The sequence below is a fragment of the Nicotiana tabacum genome, chromosome 15, assembly GCF_000715075.1.
Source record: "Nicotiana tabacum cultivar K326 chromosome 15, ASM71507v2, whole genome shotgun sequence".
In the NCBI taxonomy this organism is placed as follows: Eukaryota; Viridiplantae; Streptophyta; class Magnoliopsida; order Solanales; family Solanaceae; genus Nicotiana; species Nicotiana tabacum.
In genome coordinates, this window is record NC_134094.1 from 39,957,815 (window position 1) to 39,972,514 (window position 14,700).

Consider the following 14,700-nt stretch of genomic DNA (forward strand, 5'->3'; position numbering starts at 1 on the left):
GATTCCATTTGTGTATCCAAGGGATAGAAAATTCCGAAAAGAAATATATTTGGTTAATTTTTTCTGGGTAGCAGATATGATCTGCGTGATATAAATTGTTAATAAAAGGAGAAATTTTTATCCATTCTTTGTATAACATGAGAAATGGATCTGGTAAAATCTTTATTGTTGGACCGTGGTATGACCACCAGTTTAGAAACCAATTAGGAACAGTTGTTGCAAATATCTTTGCACATACTTTTATAAACCAAGTATGTTTGTGTCTATCATTATTGTAGTATAATACTTTATCAAAAGCTTGGATATAATCCCAATAAGTAAAATTCATTTTATTTTTGTTAAGGCTTATCTGCCTTTCCTTCATTGTGGATATACCCCAGTCTTCAACAGATATAATCTGTTTAATTATAATCTTCGAGAAGTTATAAACGTTCTCGTCTGTGCTATACCCAGAAAAGTGCTGAAAATCTGCACTTCCAGTACTGGTCAGTATCGTTTCATAGTAGGAACGGGTTTTGTATGACTCACCCGGATAATATAACCCATTTATCAAATACCTTTGGAATATCTTCCATGGTTCTTCTTTTCTCTGAATGTCAGAATTTTCTAAGAGAAATATCATTTCTCTTTTTGGCACTTTCTCGTATGACTTGATATCATCATTGTCATCTTTAGTAATGGAAGCAAAAGTATTACTTTGCTTAACAGAAATATCTTTCTATTTTTGAGCAGTCAAATATGCCTGCAAATGTGCGTATAACGGACTATCTTCTGGAATATCTTCCAGATGGACGGATGGTCCAATCGATGATTCTTCTCTGAGAGATATCCTCTCATTGACTAAACTCCTTCTTCCCATTTGTATAACTGGGGAGTTTGATGAGGATCCGTATGACGATCCCGAAGGTGATGACCTTCCTTTGGACTGTGGGGATGATCTTCCCCAACCTCTACCTCTTCCCCTACCCCAGGGGGTTCCATCCTGTAAATATTCACGAGATAAGAAATCTGGCAGAGAATTATCAATTCCCTTTTTATATTGTATTTCAAAATCAAAAGGGGCTAATTGAGCTTGCCATCTTGCAAATATCATTTTTGAGGCATCATGTTTAAAATCTTTATTAAACATATATTTAACAGATTGTGCGTCAGTTTTTATCAAAAACTTTTGATTGTATAAGTCGTCCTGAAATTTTAAAACACATTTTACTATGGTTAACATTTCATGTGCCACAGTAGCGTATTTTCTCTGGGCTTCAGACCATTTACCAGAGTAAAATCTAATCAGATATTCATGTTTATCATTGGGATTTATCTGTTTTAATATCCCTCCATAACCAATATTAGACGCATCAGTCTCTATAATTTTTTGCCATGTAGGATTAGCAAGGGTTAAGCAAGGTAAAGATTTAACACGTTGTTTAATATTTTTTACCAAAGTAGTGTGACTATCAGTCCAAGGGATTTTATAATTCTTTTTTATCCTATCATATAAGGGGGCTAAATCACGTGACAGATCTTTATAAAAAGGTGAAATATAATTTAAACTTCCCAAAAATCTTTGTAACTGAGTTCTATCAGTAATAACATCGGGAAATTTTGAGGCAAAATCAATCGATCGTTGAATAGGAGTAATCTTCCCCTGACAAATATAATGTCCTAGGAATCGAATGTTAGTTTGAAATAAGCTCATTTTTTGTTTTGAGATTACCAAACCATTTTGTATAACAATTCTTTTGAAAATATCTAAATGCTTAATATGCATTTCAAGTGTTTTGGAAAATACCAAAATGTCATCGATATATACAATGACGAAGTCTAGATAAGGGTTGAAAATATCATTCATAATTTTTTGGAATTCTGAAGGGGCATTTTTTAAACTAAAAGGCATAACATTCCATTCAAATTACCCAAATGGAACATTAAAAGCAGTTCTATAAGTATGCTCTTTAAATATTTGAATCTGCCAATAACCAGATTTTAAATCAAATTTTGAAAATATATTGGCGTCATATAATCTAGACAATAAATCTCTTTTATTAGGAATAGGATACCTAACCCATTTCAAATATTTATTCAAGGGCTTATAATTAATGACTAATCTAGGAACACCACGTTCCTTTTCAGCTGCGTTATTAACATAAAAAGCTGTACAAGACCAAGGAGATTTTGAGGGTTTTATCAAACCCTTTGATAGCAGACTATCAATCTCTTTTTTGCAAAATTCTACCAATTCTGCATTCATCTGACAAGGTCGAGATTTAGTAGGAATATCATCCTCAGTGAAATTATCTTCATATGGAAGAGTAACAATATGCTTTTTTCGATTCCAAAAAGCACTAGGATGCTCAGCACAAATATCAATAGCAATCTGCTCGGAAATCAATTTGATTTTTTCCTGTACTTTAGTAGAATTCAGAGTATCAAATATATTCATACTAAACATTTCTAATTGTAAAGAATCAACATGTTTTTGCTTCATATCAATTAAAGCATTAATATCTCTAGTTACTGGATCTGTAACAAAAGTATAACTTATCTCTTTATCCTTATAAGTAGCAGTAAAACCTTTCGAGTCTATGCTAGTAAAAGGATAAACGGCGTTAATAAACGGTGTTCCAAGTATAATTGGAGGGTATAACTGGTTTTTTACCAAGAAAAAGAAGTGAGGAATACAGACTTTATTCTGACAAATACCCGTATTAGGAAGTTTATACTTTATATCTAAAGCATGTCTGGATGCAGATCTAACCATATGAGTAGTTTTTTGAAAATATTTCGTAGGTACTAAACCTTCTTGAATGCAGCTAACATCTGCTCCACTATCAATCATGGCAATGTTTGTAATTGAGAAACTATTATCAATGAGAATAGTACATTTGATGTACCATTTATGAGCAGTAATAATTTGCATCATTCCTAAAAACATATCATGTTTAGGATTAAAATTAATAGGTTTTTCTTCAATATCATTTTCAAAAATACCTTTGTTTTTATCATTAGATTTCTCAGCTGGAGAATTGATTTTCTCAATCTGAGTAATCCTATGATCACAAATCATTTGATTTTGTTTAAGAGATTTGATCTCTCGTTTTAAGTTTTCAACTTCAATTTTTAAATCATCGAAAGAAGAATCTCTTGCTGGAGTTGCATTTTTGTTTAACAAACGGTTATTAACCTCTAGTAAGGAATAAGGCGGGGAATATTCAAATTCTTTTTCAAAAGGTTTTGCAAAACCAGAACTTGAATTAGAACTTGAACTAGCAGCCAAATTAATAATTTTTTCACGAAGTTTTCATCATTAACTTCTTTTAAAAGTTCTATTACATTATCAGAAGTAATAGTTTTCATGTTTAGGTCTTGAAACTGTGATTGTAATTTATAAAATTCATCATCACAAGTACATGTATCACCTTTGCAAGTTGTACAAGTATTATCAATATTTTTATCACTATCAGATAAATCAAGCAAATCAATTTCAGCTTCGGATTCTGATTCAGAATAATAATCAGATTCCGATCCAGAAGTGTATAACAAACTATAAACCTTATCACGTAGTTCATCTTCTAGTCCTAAGGTTTTCAGCTTTTGAAGCTTACAATTTGGAGCTATATGGCCAAATTTACCACACTTATAACACTTAATGTCAGCAAGATCTCGCTTAGACCTATTTTTGGTAAATCTAGTAGACTTGCGATGTGCTTTCTTGGCTTCTCGTTCTTCTTTGGATCTATATCTAGATCTCTTTTTCCTATAAGGACTGTCTTGGTTGGGGTATCTATGATACTTATGTTTCTTTTTCCTATGAGTAGAAGTCTCGGGTAAACCGAACTGGGCGCAAAAGTCCCCTAACTGGTTTCTTTCTTTAAGCTTATCCATCTTAAGTTGTCTGGACAATCTTAATTCATTGCACAGGTTTAATCCTTCCTGTGTGCAAATTCCTATTAATTTACCATAGGTATAGTCTGCGTAAGGAATTTCTCCATAACTACCTCTTAAAACCTTTCTAACTCTTTCGGCAAATAAAGAGGGAAGGCCATCTATGAACTTAGCTTTCCAATGTTCAAACTTATTTTCTAGTAGTTCCATCACTCTACTCATAAAGGTGTCTTTATACCACCTAAACTCACTTAAATTCTTACATCTAAGGCTATTAAGGAGAGTACACTATACTATAATATATATACATCTTACTATATATAAGCTATATTCGATTTATATACTATATATACATCTTAAGATATACTATATATACATGTATATCTACTATACTATACTATATATATATCTAGTATATCTAGTATACTATGTATATATAGTATATCTTAAGATGTATATATAGTATAGTATAGTATATATATAAGCTTATATATATATGTATATCGAATATAGCTTATATATCTTATGAGATGTATATATAGTATAGACTATAGTATAGTATAAATATAAGCTTAGATTTATATACTATATATACATCTTAAGATATACTATATATACATGTATATCTACTATACTATACTATATATATATCTAGTATATCTAATATACATATATATGTATATGTATATCGAATATAGCTTATATATCTTAAGTTGTATATATAGTATATTATATACTATACTATACTATATTATACTATATGTATAGCTTAAGATATATAAAAAGACAAAAATATTGTAAAGAGATATTCAAATCAATGCGTTATATATTTATTATAGCATTAAAAATCATGGCAATATCTTTCTTAGTCTTCCTCCCCCTATGGAATGAGCACAACAAGGTGCTAATACCACCATTGAGAAGAAAAAGAAACTAATCAAGATGTGCCAAAATACAAGTTACATATTAATTTACATGGTATCTCTTACAAATTTCATAAATCCTTCAAGGTCCGGAGGAATTTCCGTTGGTGGTGGAGGAAATGAAGCTTGGTCATCACCGCTTCCAGGCGAAGCATCATCCTCCGCAAGTTCAGCTAGCATTTCTTCGTAAGCTTCGTCTACCTCTGGTTGTGATTCAGCAAGTCCAAAATTTCTTCTTTCTGAATGGATCCAATCTCTAAAATGTACTGATTTTTCCAAGCTCTCCCTCATAGACGCTCTATAATCACCGAGTTGAAGTCTTGCTTGACTGAAAGCGCTCTCTGATGCCACTGTTGAAGCTTGAATAGTTAAAATATTTCGGTCCATCCTTGAAAGAATCGGAAAGTGTTTTTCTTTGTCCTTCCACCATTCCAAAATATTAAAGGAGCCGTCGGGATTCACTTTCTCAATTCCCTGTGACAAATAAACTTCAAGCTCATTTATTTGTGAAAAATCACTAGTACTAGAACCTTGAGAACCCCTGAACCCTGCCCAAGCACTAAATGCTCTTACTCCCGCAGTTCTTTTAGATGATTGAGAACTAGAAGAAGAAGGAGTTGGAACATTTGGTCTAGCATGATCTAATGCAACTTGATAAGCATTATAAATAGTTTGAACATTTATTTTAATTGAGGCTATTGCGTTCGGAAGTTTAGACAACTCCTCATCTTCAAGTGCTAAACCATTATAAACAGTTTCATACCAAAATTGAGGACCTCCTAATTTCATAATAGGATTTAACAATGCAGCAATACCATAAATAGGGGGAATAGGGAAAAAATATTTTTTAAACTTTTTTCTCATGGAATTAATAGCAAGTTGATAAATTTCCCCACCCTCTGAAAAATAATCAAACAAATTTACAAGTTCTGCAATATAAACTAAACAGTTAGAAATAGTAGGATAATATTGCCCAGAAAATTTATTTGTAGCAATATGAAATTTTTCTAAAAAATCTACAAGCATTTTAACATTAGCCCAATCCGCATTTGTAAGGTGCTCATCATCATCACTTACATGAGCATTAAACGTTGAGTTTATGGGGTTTCTATATTCATATGCAACAACTAAACTTTCATACATGTAATTCCATCTAGTTGGACAAGGTTTAGGAACCTTTCTTTCTCTTAGGCCAAATTCATCGCATCTTTTAAAATATTCTCTAAGTCTACTTCTACGGTTTGAATAAAAAAGCCAATTAAGAGCCATTTTATCCTTTTCAATTTCAACATTTAAAATTCTCATACCATCACCCACAATTAAATGGTAAATATGACAAATACATCTAACATGAAAAATATTACTAAATACAGGACTTAGTGTAGTGGTAAGCAAGGCTACAACATTTGTGTTACTAGTAGCATTATCCATTGAAACTGACATTATTTTATCACTAATGCAAAAATATCTGCAAATATTCGCAATCGTGCTAGAAATAAACTGCCCTGTGTGACGTGAATTAATTATTCTATAAGCAATAATGCGCTTTTGCATTATCCAATGCTCATCAATCCAATAACTGGTAACAGTAAGGTAATCACAGTCATTACCACTTCTACCAATATCAGTTGTAATAGCAAGACGACAATTTATATGAGTAAATAAATAGCGCAAATATTGTTCATATTCATGTTTATTTTTATAAATATCACTCTTTACGGTTGTGCGAGGAAAACCTTTATAAGTAGGATTATAAACTTTTCTAATATAATGCACAAAGTGGGGGTTAGAAGGAAAACTATAGGGTAAGCATATAACAGTAACCATTTTTGCCAATTCTTCCCGATCTTTTTTTGGATCATAATATAAAATACCACCGGTAACAGTGTTAATTCCCGGTTGAAATTGATTTGACCCGGTACTAAGGTCAGCCTGACTAGGTGCACTTGTCCCCTCAGCCAAAGCTTTCATACGAAAATATCTAGCTTTATCTTGAGGGTGTAGCAATATGTGTCTAGTCAAACTTCCCGTCCCCCCCCCCCTCCCCCCCGACTTCCAACATATTGAAAAACTAACTCTTTGCCACAAGTTTTACACTTAGCCCTATTTTTTTCTCTTAGTTGAGTAAAAAATTGCCAAACAAGAGATGTTTCTGCCCGTTTAGAAGGTTGTCTAGAAAAAGTAGGGGCACTAATAGGAGGGTCAGACGGGGGATCATCTGGATTATTATTAGTTGGGTTAACTTCAGGAGCAGGACTAGTGGGTGTATCGTCATCCGGTTGCGTTTCATCAAAATCTATTTCTTCATCATCATTTTCATCAATAGTTGGATTACCATAAAGAGCATTCATATATTCATGGTTTAATTGTTCGCCGGGTGCAATATTTTGGCAAAATTGACTCTCGGTAAATTGTAATAAACTATTAGCGCTATCAAGAATAGGAAGTGTAGGACGGGTAACAGGTTTGGGTCGGGGAGCCGGGAAAAGTGGAGGAGGAACAGATTGGCCACTAGATTCACCACTCTTCGATTTTTCCTTATTTTTACTAAACATATTTTTTAAGGAATAAGCCATCTTAATTAATCAAGCAAAGTAAATAAAACAAACAAAATTATAATATTAAAACTTAAGAGTTGGAACGAGTTTACTGAATTGACGAATAACTTGTTGGAAATTGATTATCGTTGAAGACTTCAATTCACCAACTTCACAATTGTTTCACAAATTGTAACAATAAAGTAAGCAATAGTAGCAATTATAGAAGTACATTAGAGAGAGATTGTGATAGATTGATGATTTTGTAAGAAAAAATGAAGTAATGATGGGGTATTTATAGTTGAAAATAGGGAAAAAGTGTAATTATAAAAAGTTTGGGATTAAAACAAAGTTGTTGGGGGGGGGGAGTTAAATGACTATTTTATAAATAGCCAACGGCTATTTTTGACAGCCCAACGACTATTTTTTTTTTTAATTTTATTTTTAAAAAAATAGCCGTTAGGACCGTTTGGCCTGCTAAGGGACCGGGCCGGTCCCGGGCCCTGGCGGGCCAAACGGTCCCGGGCCTGACGGGCCCAAATCATAGGACCGGCCCACGAGACCGGACCAGGACCGCTAAAATCGGACCAAACGGTCCTGGCCCGTTTAGCCATTTGGCCCGCGGTCCCGGGCCTGCACCGGCCCACTTGCCAGCCTTAGTTTGTATTGTTGTTGTTGTTCCAGAGATTGGAATAGGTCTATTTTGTCATTTGGAACTTGTATCCAAAGTTTGGGTTCATTCCGAATTGGTTAGGCTTGAATCAGATGCTTGGTTTGAAGTTGGAAGTTATGAACCTAAGAGATTAATTTTGAGCAACAATTCTTGGTTTTGATGTTAAGTACGGTGTTTGTAGTCTTTGGATAGGTTTAGATTATGTATTAGAACTTGTTGGTACGATTGGATGGGGTCTTGAGGGGCTCGAGAGTGTTTCAGATGGAGATCATTTGGGAGAAGTTGGTAGTATTAGTTCTGGTGTGTGGCAACTGCGGAACTTTGGTGCACGTGCGAGATCGCAGGTGTATCGAGGAGTCCGTAGAAGCATAATTGGGCTTGGGCAGGGGAATTTATAGATACAGAGGTCTGTGCGCAAATGTGCTTGTGCATATGTGAAGTTATGTCCGCAAGAGAGGATCTACAAAAGTGCATGTTAGACCGTAAGTGTGAGTGGTCGGGATTTTTGTGAAACTCGTAGAAGGGATTCTTTTGTCGCAGAAGCGACGTTGCAGAAGCAGTATAATTAGTTGCAGATGCGAAACCAGTGGGCAGAATATTATAATCAAGGGTTTGGTTTCATTTTTTTTATATTTTTAGATTGGCAGCTCGGATTGGGGCGATATTTGATGCGATTTTTATCCACTTGGATTGGTAAGTGTTCTTAACTCAGATTTGATTATTATTCGTTATTATATCCTTGATTTGGCTTTTGGTTGATGTTTTGGGGGGGGGGGGGTTGTAAGAAATTTTGGAGAATGAATAATTGAGATTTTCCCGATGCGGAGTCAGCTTTGGATGAAGCTTGTATATGTGGACTCGTGTTGGAATGGGTGATCAAGATTTGTGACTTTTGTCGGGTTCCGGGATGCGAGCCCAAGTTGACCTTTTAGTTGACTTTGTGTATTTGATTAAAGATCGAGCCTTTATGCTCTGTTATTGTTCCCTTTATCATTATTTGACACCATGGTATGTTATTTGATTAGATTCGAGCCATTCAGAGGTCGATTCATGAGGGAATGCTTTTTTGGAGTATTAATTTGGCTTATTTGAGGTAAGTATCTTGCCTAAGTTTGGTTTGAGAGTAATCTCGTTGCCTATGTTATTTGATATATATGTTGGGGGTGATGCACGTATGAGGTGACAAGCGTATATGCTACATCGTGGTTATCCATGATTCCAACAGACTTTAGGCTATTATGTGCCTTGTTTTTCTATCATGCCTCCTTGTTACCATATTTTCTCTACTTGTATGAATACATGAGCTATTATTCATGCTAGATATCATGTCTAGGCTATATGCTTATCCGTTTGAGACATGATAGAGTTGTTTTGCTAGGTTGAGATATTTGCCTTGATTGCGGTCATATTTCTTTCCAGTCATGATATTATATCCGTGTGCAATATGACCATCTCCGTATGCTTTTTATATGTTATCTCACATGTTGTTAATGTCCTTACTTGTGTGACACAAGTTTGAGCAAATTTGTGGCACATTGGTATAATTCGTGCGTATATTGATTTTGATACTGATATATGTTGGCATATGGTGATTTGAGCGGATTAATGACTGAACTTAGGTTATAGAGCCGTGCTAATATTGATAGTGAGGTGACATGTACGTCGTACCTCATATTGGGCTGAGTGGTATTGATAGTGAGGTGTTGTGTATGCCAAGCCATTTAGGCTGAGTTATGATGATCGTTGACTTTTGATCCGATCAGTGCTTGGGCTAGGATCCTCCCATCCGGCGTCAGGTGATAACCCATGCTACTTTGGGCCCAATGAGTGCAGGCACTTGATACGTGCTTGGTGAGGGTCTTATGTCAGGCACCCGTACGATGTTGAGTGTGTGTGTGTGTGATGTGTGTGTGTGATGATGGAAGGGTACTTGTGCCAGGTACTATACATGTGTTGTGATTTGGTATTTTTGATGATTAAACTGCGATGTCATGGATTTTTTGCATGTATACTTGTCAAATTTGTTTGATGATTAAACTGCGATGTCATGGATTTTTGGCATGTATACTTGTCGTGTAGGCATAGATTTGTATTTCCTTCCTCATGCCAATTGGTACTTGATATCTCTATTTGATGCTTAGAACTTGGAATCACATTTAAATTGATAAAGCCATGTCTAAGTGATTTTTATGAAAAGATTTATGTCTTAACTGTTATACTTGAAAAGTATGCTTATTTATCCTCTTATTATGAAAAGGTTTAACTTTTATTACTTGAGCTATTTTTCCTTTTGCCGTCGTTATACTGTTATTGTTGTTGTTGGCTATTGAAAATGAATACTGGACTTTGCCAAGCTCGTCCCTGCTTTCTGCTCGAGGTTAGGGTTTTTACTTATAGAGTAAATGAGGTCGGTTGTACTCATACTACACTCTGAACTTTATGTGCAAAAAACCCTAAATCCTCTTCAGCTTCTAAGCAGTAACCTCAAAGGAGAAGCCATGGCGAGAATAAAGGTTCATGAGCTGAGGGGCAAATCGAAGACAGAGCTGTTGGCTCAGTTGAAGGATCTGAAGGCTAAACTTGCCCTTCTCCGTGTTGCTAAATTCACCGGTGGTGCCCCTAACAAGCTATCCAAAATAAAGGTTGTAAGGTTGTCGATTGCACAGGTTTTAACTGTGATCTCACAAAAGCAAAAGTCAGTTCTTCGGGAAGCTTACAAGAACAAAAAGTACTTGCCTCTTGACCTTTACCCCAAGAAAACAAGGGTAGTCCACAGACGTTTGACTAAGCACCGGGCATCCTTGAAGACAGAGAGAGAGAGAAGAAGAAGGAGATGTATTTCCCCATAAGAAAATAAGCTATCAAAGTGCCACACCCCAAAATCGGGGAGCGCGACCGGCGCTCAACCGAGTGAACCCGGCCGAGCAAGCCTATTAGATTTCCTTCTACCCAAACTTATCCATGAATGGAGATAATAAATGTTTTCCATAATTAGACAAAAAGGTGTTCATGTCTACAATACCAATTCATTACCAATAATTTCATCATTTTTAAAGTCTCAAATGGACAAGTAATGCCACCACAACATAACATAGTTTGACTTTCCCAGCACCAATACACAACCTACACTATGTTTATGGAGCCTCTAAAATACCAAAGAGTACAATGATTGTGCCGGCAACAAGGCTCCGGCTATACCTCAAAACACAATAAGTCATACGAAACAAAAAATGCACAACCCCGGAATGAGATGGGGCTCACCAAGTCAGCTGGGAAGAATGAGCACTGCTATCACTGGTTAGTATCCTCCGCTGTGGAACCACCTGCATCCATTAAAGATGCAGTGCCCCCGGCAAAAGGGACGTTAGTACATGTCGAATAGTACTAGTATGAAAACCAAACACCAATTTAAGAATTCAGAAATATAGTATGAATATGATGAATCAAGGCGACAATAAAATAACATAGATAGCCGTTTAAACCAAAGCAAGCTTACCAAAAGCTGTCATTAACATTTATAGAATTTAAGATGAGATCCTCTGTAACCATTTTCACACAAAGCGGCCCCGCCGCCTCAGACCAATGTATGCGGGTGGAGGTGTAAACACAATACCAAAACTCTACTCAAGCAGCCCTACCGCCTCACCCCAATGTATGCGGGTGGAGGTATAACCACATTATCAAAAACCTACACAAAGCGGTTATGCCGCCTCACCCCAATACATGCGGGTGGAAATGCATCAACGATACCAATACCTACACAAAGCGACCATACCGCCTCACCCCCTGTGGGTGGTGGTGCAACAACAATACCAAAATCATACACAAAGCGGCTCTTTCGCCTCACCCCAATATATACGGGTGGAGGTGTAACCCCAATCACAATCTCTACGCAATACCAAAATCATACACAAAGAGGCTCTTCCGTCTCACCCTAATATATGTGGGTGGAGGTGTAACCCCAATCACAATCTCTATGCAATTTGGTATAATAGTTTTCCACATAAATCCATAGTTTGGAACATATCCTCAATTTATAATACAATATGATAAGAGGATTTGAAACACGAATCGAATATTTATCTTTGTCACAAAACATATTCGGAATACTCAACTTATAATAAATATCTTGGAACTTACAAGGATATTGGGGTTCCAATTCTTAAAGAAGAGTTTAGCCAACATACCTCAATGGAGCTTCCTTAAACTCTAAAATATTCTGGAATTTATTAGCAACTTCAATCTATTTTAGAAATATAACAAATTGAACCAAAATTAGGAAGATGCTCACGGTTCTAGCTCATTTAGGCATTTTATCAAACACTAGGTGTGCATTAAGGTTTCAAGGTCCTTTTATGGAGGATTCCATCATCCCACAACCCAATCTTTATCATTTTTAGCTCAACAATCTTCCTACACCCTTTGATAACACATGCATGTAAAATAAATAACTCTCATGCCCAAAAATTATCTTGCTAATTACCCATTTCTAGACAAAATTCGAGATTGAGGGTTAGGGTGTAGAATCTTACCTCTAGGATGAAGACCTAGTGAGTTTCCTTTATTAATCTTCCAAAATTTGAGCAAGAATTGAAGAGCAATTATTGAGGAACACTTTCTCACTCTAGGGCACTCTCTCTCACTCTAAAATATCAGATTTTAGCTCAAAAATGGCCCAAAGCGTGTATTCAATGAAGTAGGGTCGGGTCTTAAAAACCTAATAATGAAGCTCTGGAACAAGGTCTGCGATCACATAATCGATATGCGGACCGCATTTCAGCCGCATAATTAGTGTCTAGAACTGGCCAAAAATCTGTCTGGGTCTGCGGTCACTATGCGGTCCGCAGACCTGTTCTGCGGTCGCATAATGTACCACAGAACGGTTCTGCAGTCGCATTGTGCACCGCAGAACCTCCCTCCGAAAAATCCCAAAGCGGGATATGCGACAAGAGTGCGGCCCGCAAAGTGGTTATGTGATCGCATAATGACCGCGAAATTGACATCAAAATGACCCAGAAAACTGACTCACTCTGCGACCATTCTGCGGTCCGCAGATTGGTTCTGTGGTTGCAGAATAGGCCGCAGAAATGCCTACTTCTGCCCAACATTTTCTTCAACTCCCCAGCGCTCTATTTAATCCAAAAAGTCCAAACTGCGGCTCGCAAGCTCGCCACGAAGAATTTCTACTATTATTAACCTTTACGCTTTCCCCTGCATCACAGAACCCCGGTTTTTTGGAAAAATTTCATTGGGCCTTACTCAAAGTTTAGGATAGGATCTACTTCTGCTGAGATTTTTGTTTTTTGTATCAAAATTACTTGTCGAACTTATCAACAATACAAATTTTGTTTAGCTTTGTTTCATCTAGTGCTTTTGACATTTGATTCATGACCAATATGGAGCTTCATTTGTTCTGAATGTTGGTAGTGTTGACTATTTTATGTTGAATAGCATGTTTATAATTAGTGATTCAATGCCATTGAAATTTTCTTATCAAAAAAAAAATTTTATGTGCTGATCCAGGTGCTTCTGATAGTAGTGATTGCTAGAGGGTAGCTTCTGTTCCTATTGGAGACTCCGAGGTAGCATTGTTGTTTCATTCATAGGCCTTGAAGTCCCTTTTCCTAGTCCCTATTATTACTCTAAGTCATTCAGACAATATTGTATTTTAATCAGATCTTGTACTTACTACTCTATGGAGCACATGTACTCGATGACACCAGATTTTGGGATGGTTTTCAGTTGTACAGTTATTTATATTATTCCTCATTTGATAATATTTAATACTATTATTTAGGTTTATTTACACATATTGGTTGTTTACTTGCCTAGCAAGCGGTCTTAGGTGCCATCACGACTCCGATTGGATTTTGGGTCATGATAAGTTAAGAGATGGATTGATCGCCGATTCTTGGTTTTGATGTTAGTTGTGGTGTTTTGAGCATTTGGATAAGTTTGGATTAGGTATATGGACTTGTTGGTATGATTGGACGGAGTCCCGAGGACTCGGGTGTGTTTCATGGTGGTTTTGCACCATTTCCCTTTGATTTGCTGCTGCTGGTTTTTGGTGCAGGATAGTGCTTCGCAATCGCGGAGAAGAGAGGTTGGCATGTGAGCTTTTGCTCATCGCATTAGTGTTCGCGTAGTGGCCTGGTAGGAGCATCATAATCGCGTGAGTGCGATCGCGTTCGTGATGTTGTGGAGTCAGGAAGGAAGACTGCCTTCGCATTCGCTAAGATGTTTCTGCGTTTGCATAGAGTCGGGGCCTGGCTAGGGAATGTTGGTCTTTGCGTTCGCCAAGAGGAGCTCGCGTTTGCGTAGGGGTGGCACATTAGTTTTTGCAATTGCGGGGGTACAGACATGATCGCATAGAGTATTTTTAAGGGCAACCGAATTTTTGTGCTTCACGATGGTGAAGCTTTTGACCGTGATTGCAAAGTGTCACGACCCAATCTAACCCCTGTCGTGATGGCGCCTATCGTGGTACTAGGCAAGCCGACTCATTCTAAAACAAACCGATATTTTTCATTTCAAGGATAATTCCAAGGACATTTAGTTTAAAAATCTTTGTAAAGGAGTTCAAATCAAACAAAAGTGCGGAAAAGAAAAGCCTGACATCGGGGTGTCACTAGTCATGAGCATCTACTACAATCTGTCTAACAATATCAAGGCTAACTCAGCCTGGAAA

The 14,700-nt window shown here is 36.5% G+C and overlaps 1 protein-coding gene across 1 annotated transcript; it reads left to right on the top strand.

Annotated features, from left to right (window-relative positions):
- The first annotated feature begins 10,510 nt into the window (after positions 1–10,510).
- LOC107775827 (large ribosomal subunit protein uL29-like) lies at positions 10,511–10,861 on the top strand. The gene has a single exon (XM_016595613.2). The coding sequence runs from the start codon at positions 10,511–10,513 to the stop codon at positions 10,859–10,861; it is 351 nt and encodes a 116-aa protein (XP_016451099.1).
- Positions 10,862–14,700: the final 3,839 nt, after the last annotated feature.

Excerpts from the sequence above, each read along its gene's own strand:
- LOC107775827 (XM_016595613.2), top strand. The coding sequence starts at position 10,511 with ATGGCGAGAATAAAGGTTCATGAGCTGAGGGGCAAATCGAAGACAGAG.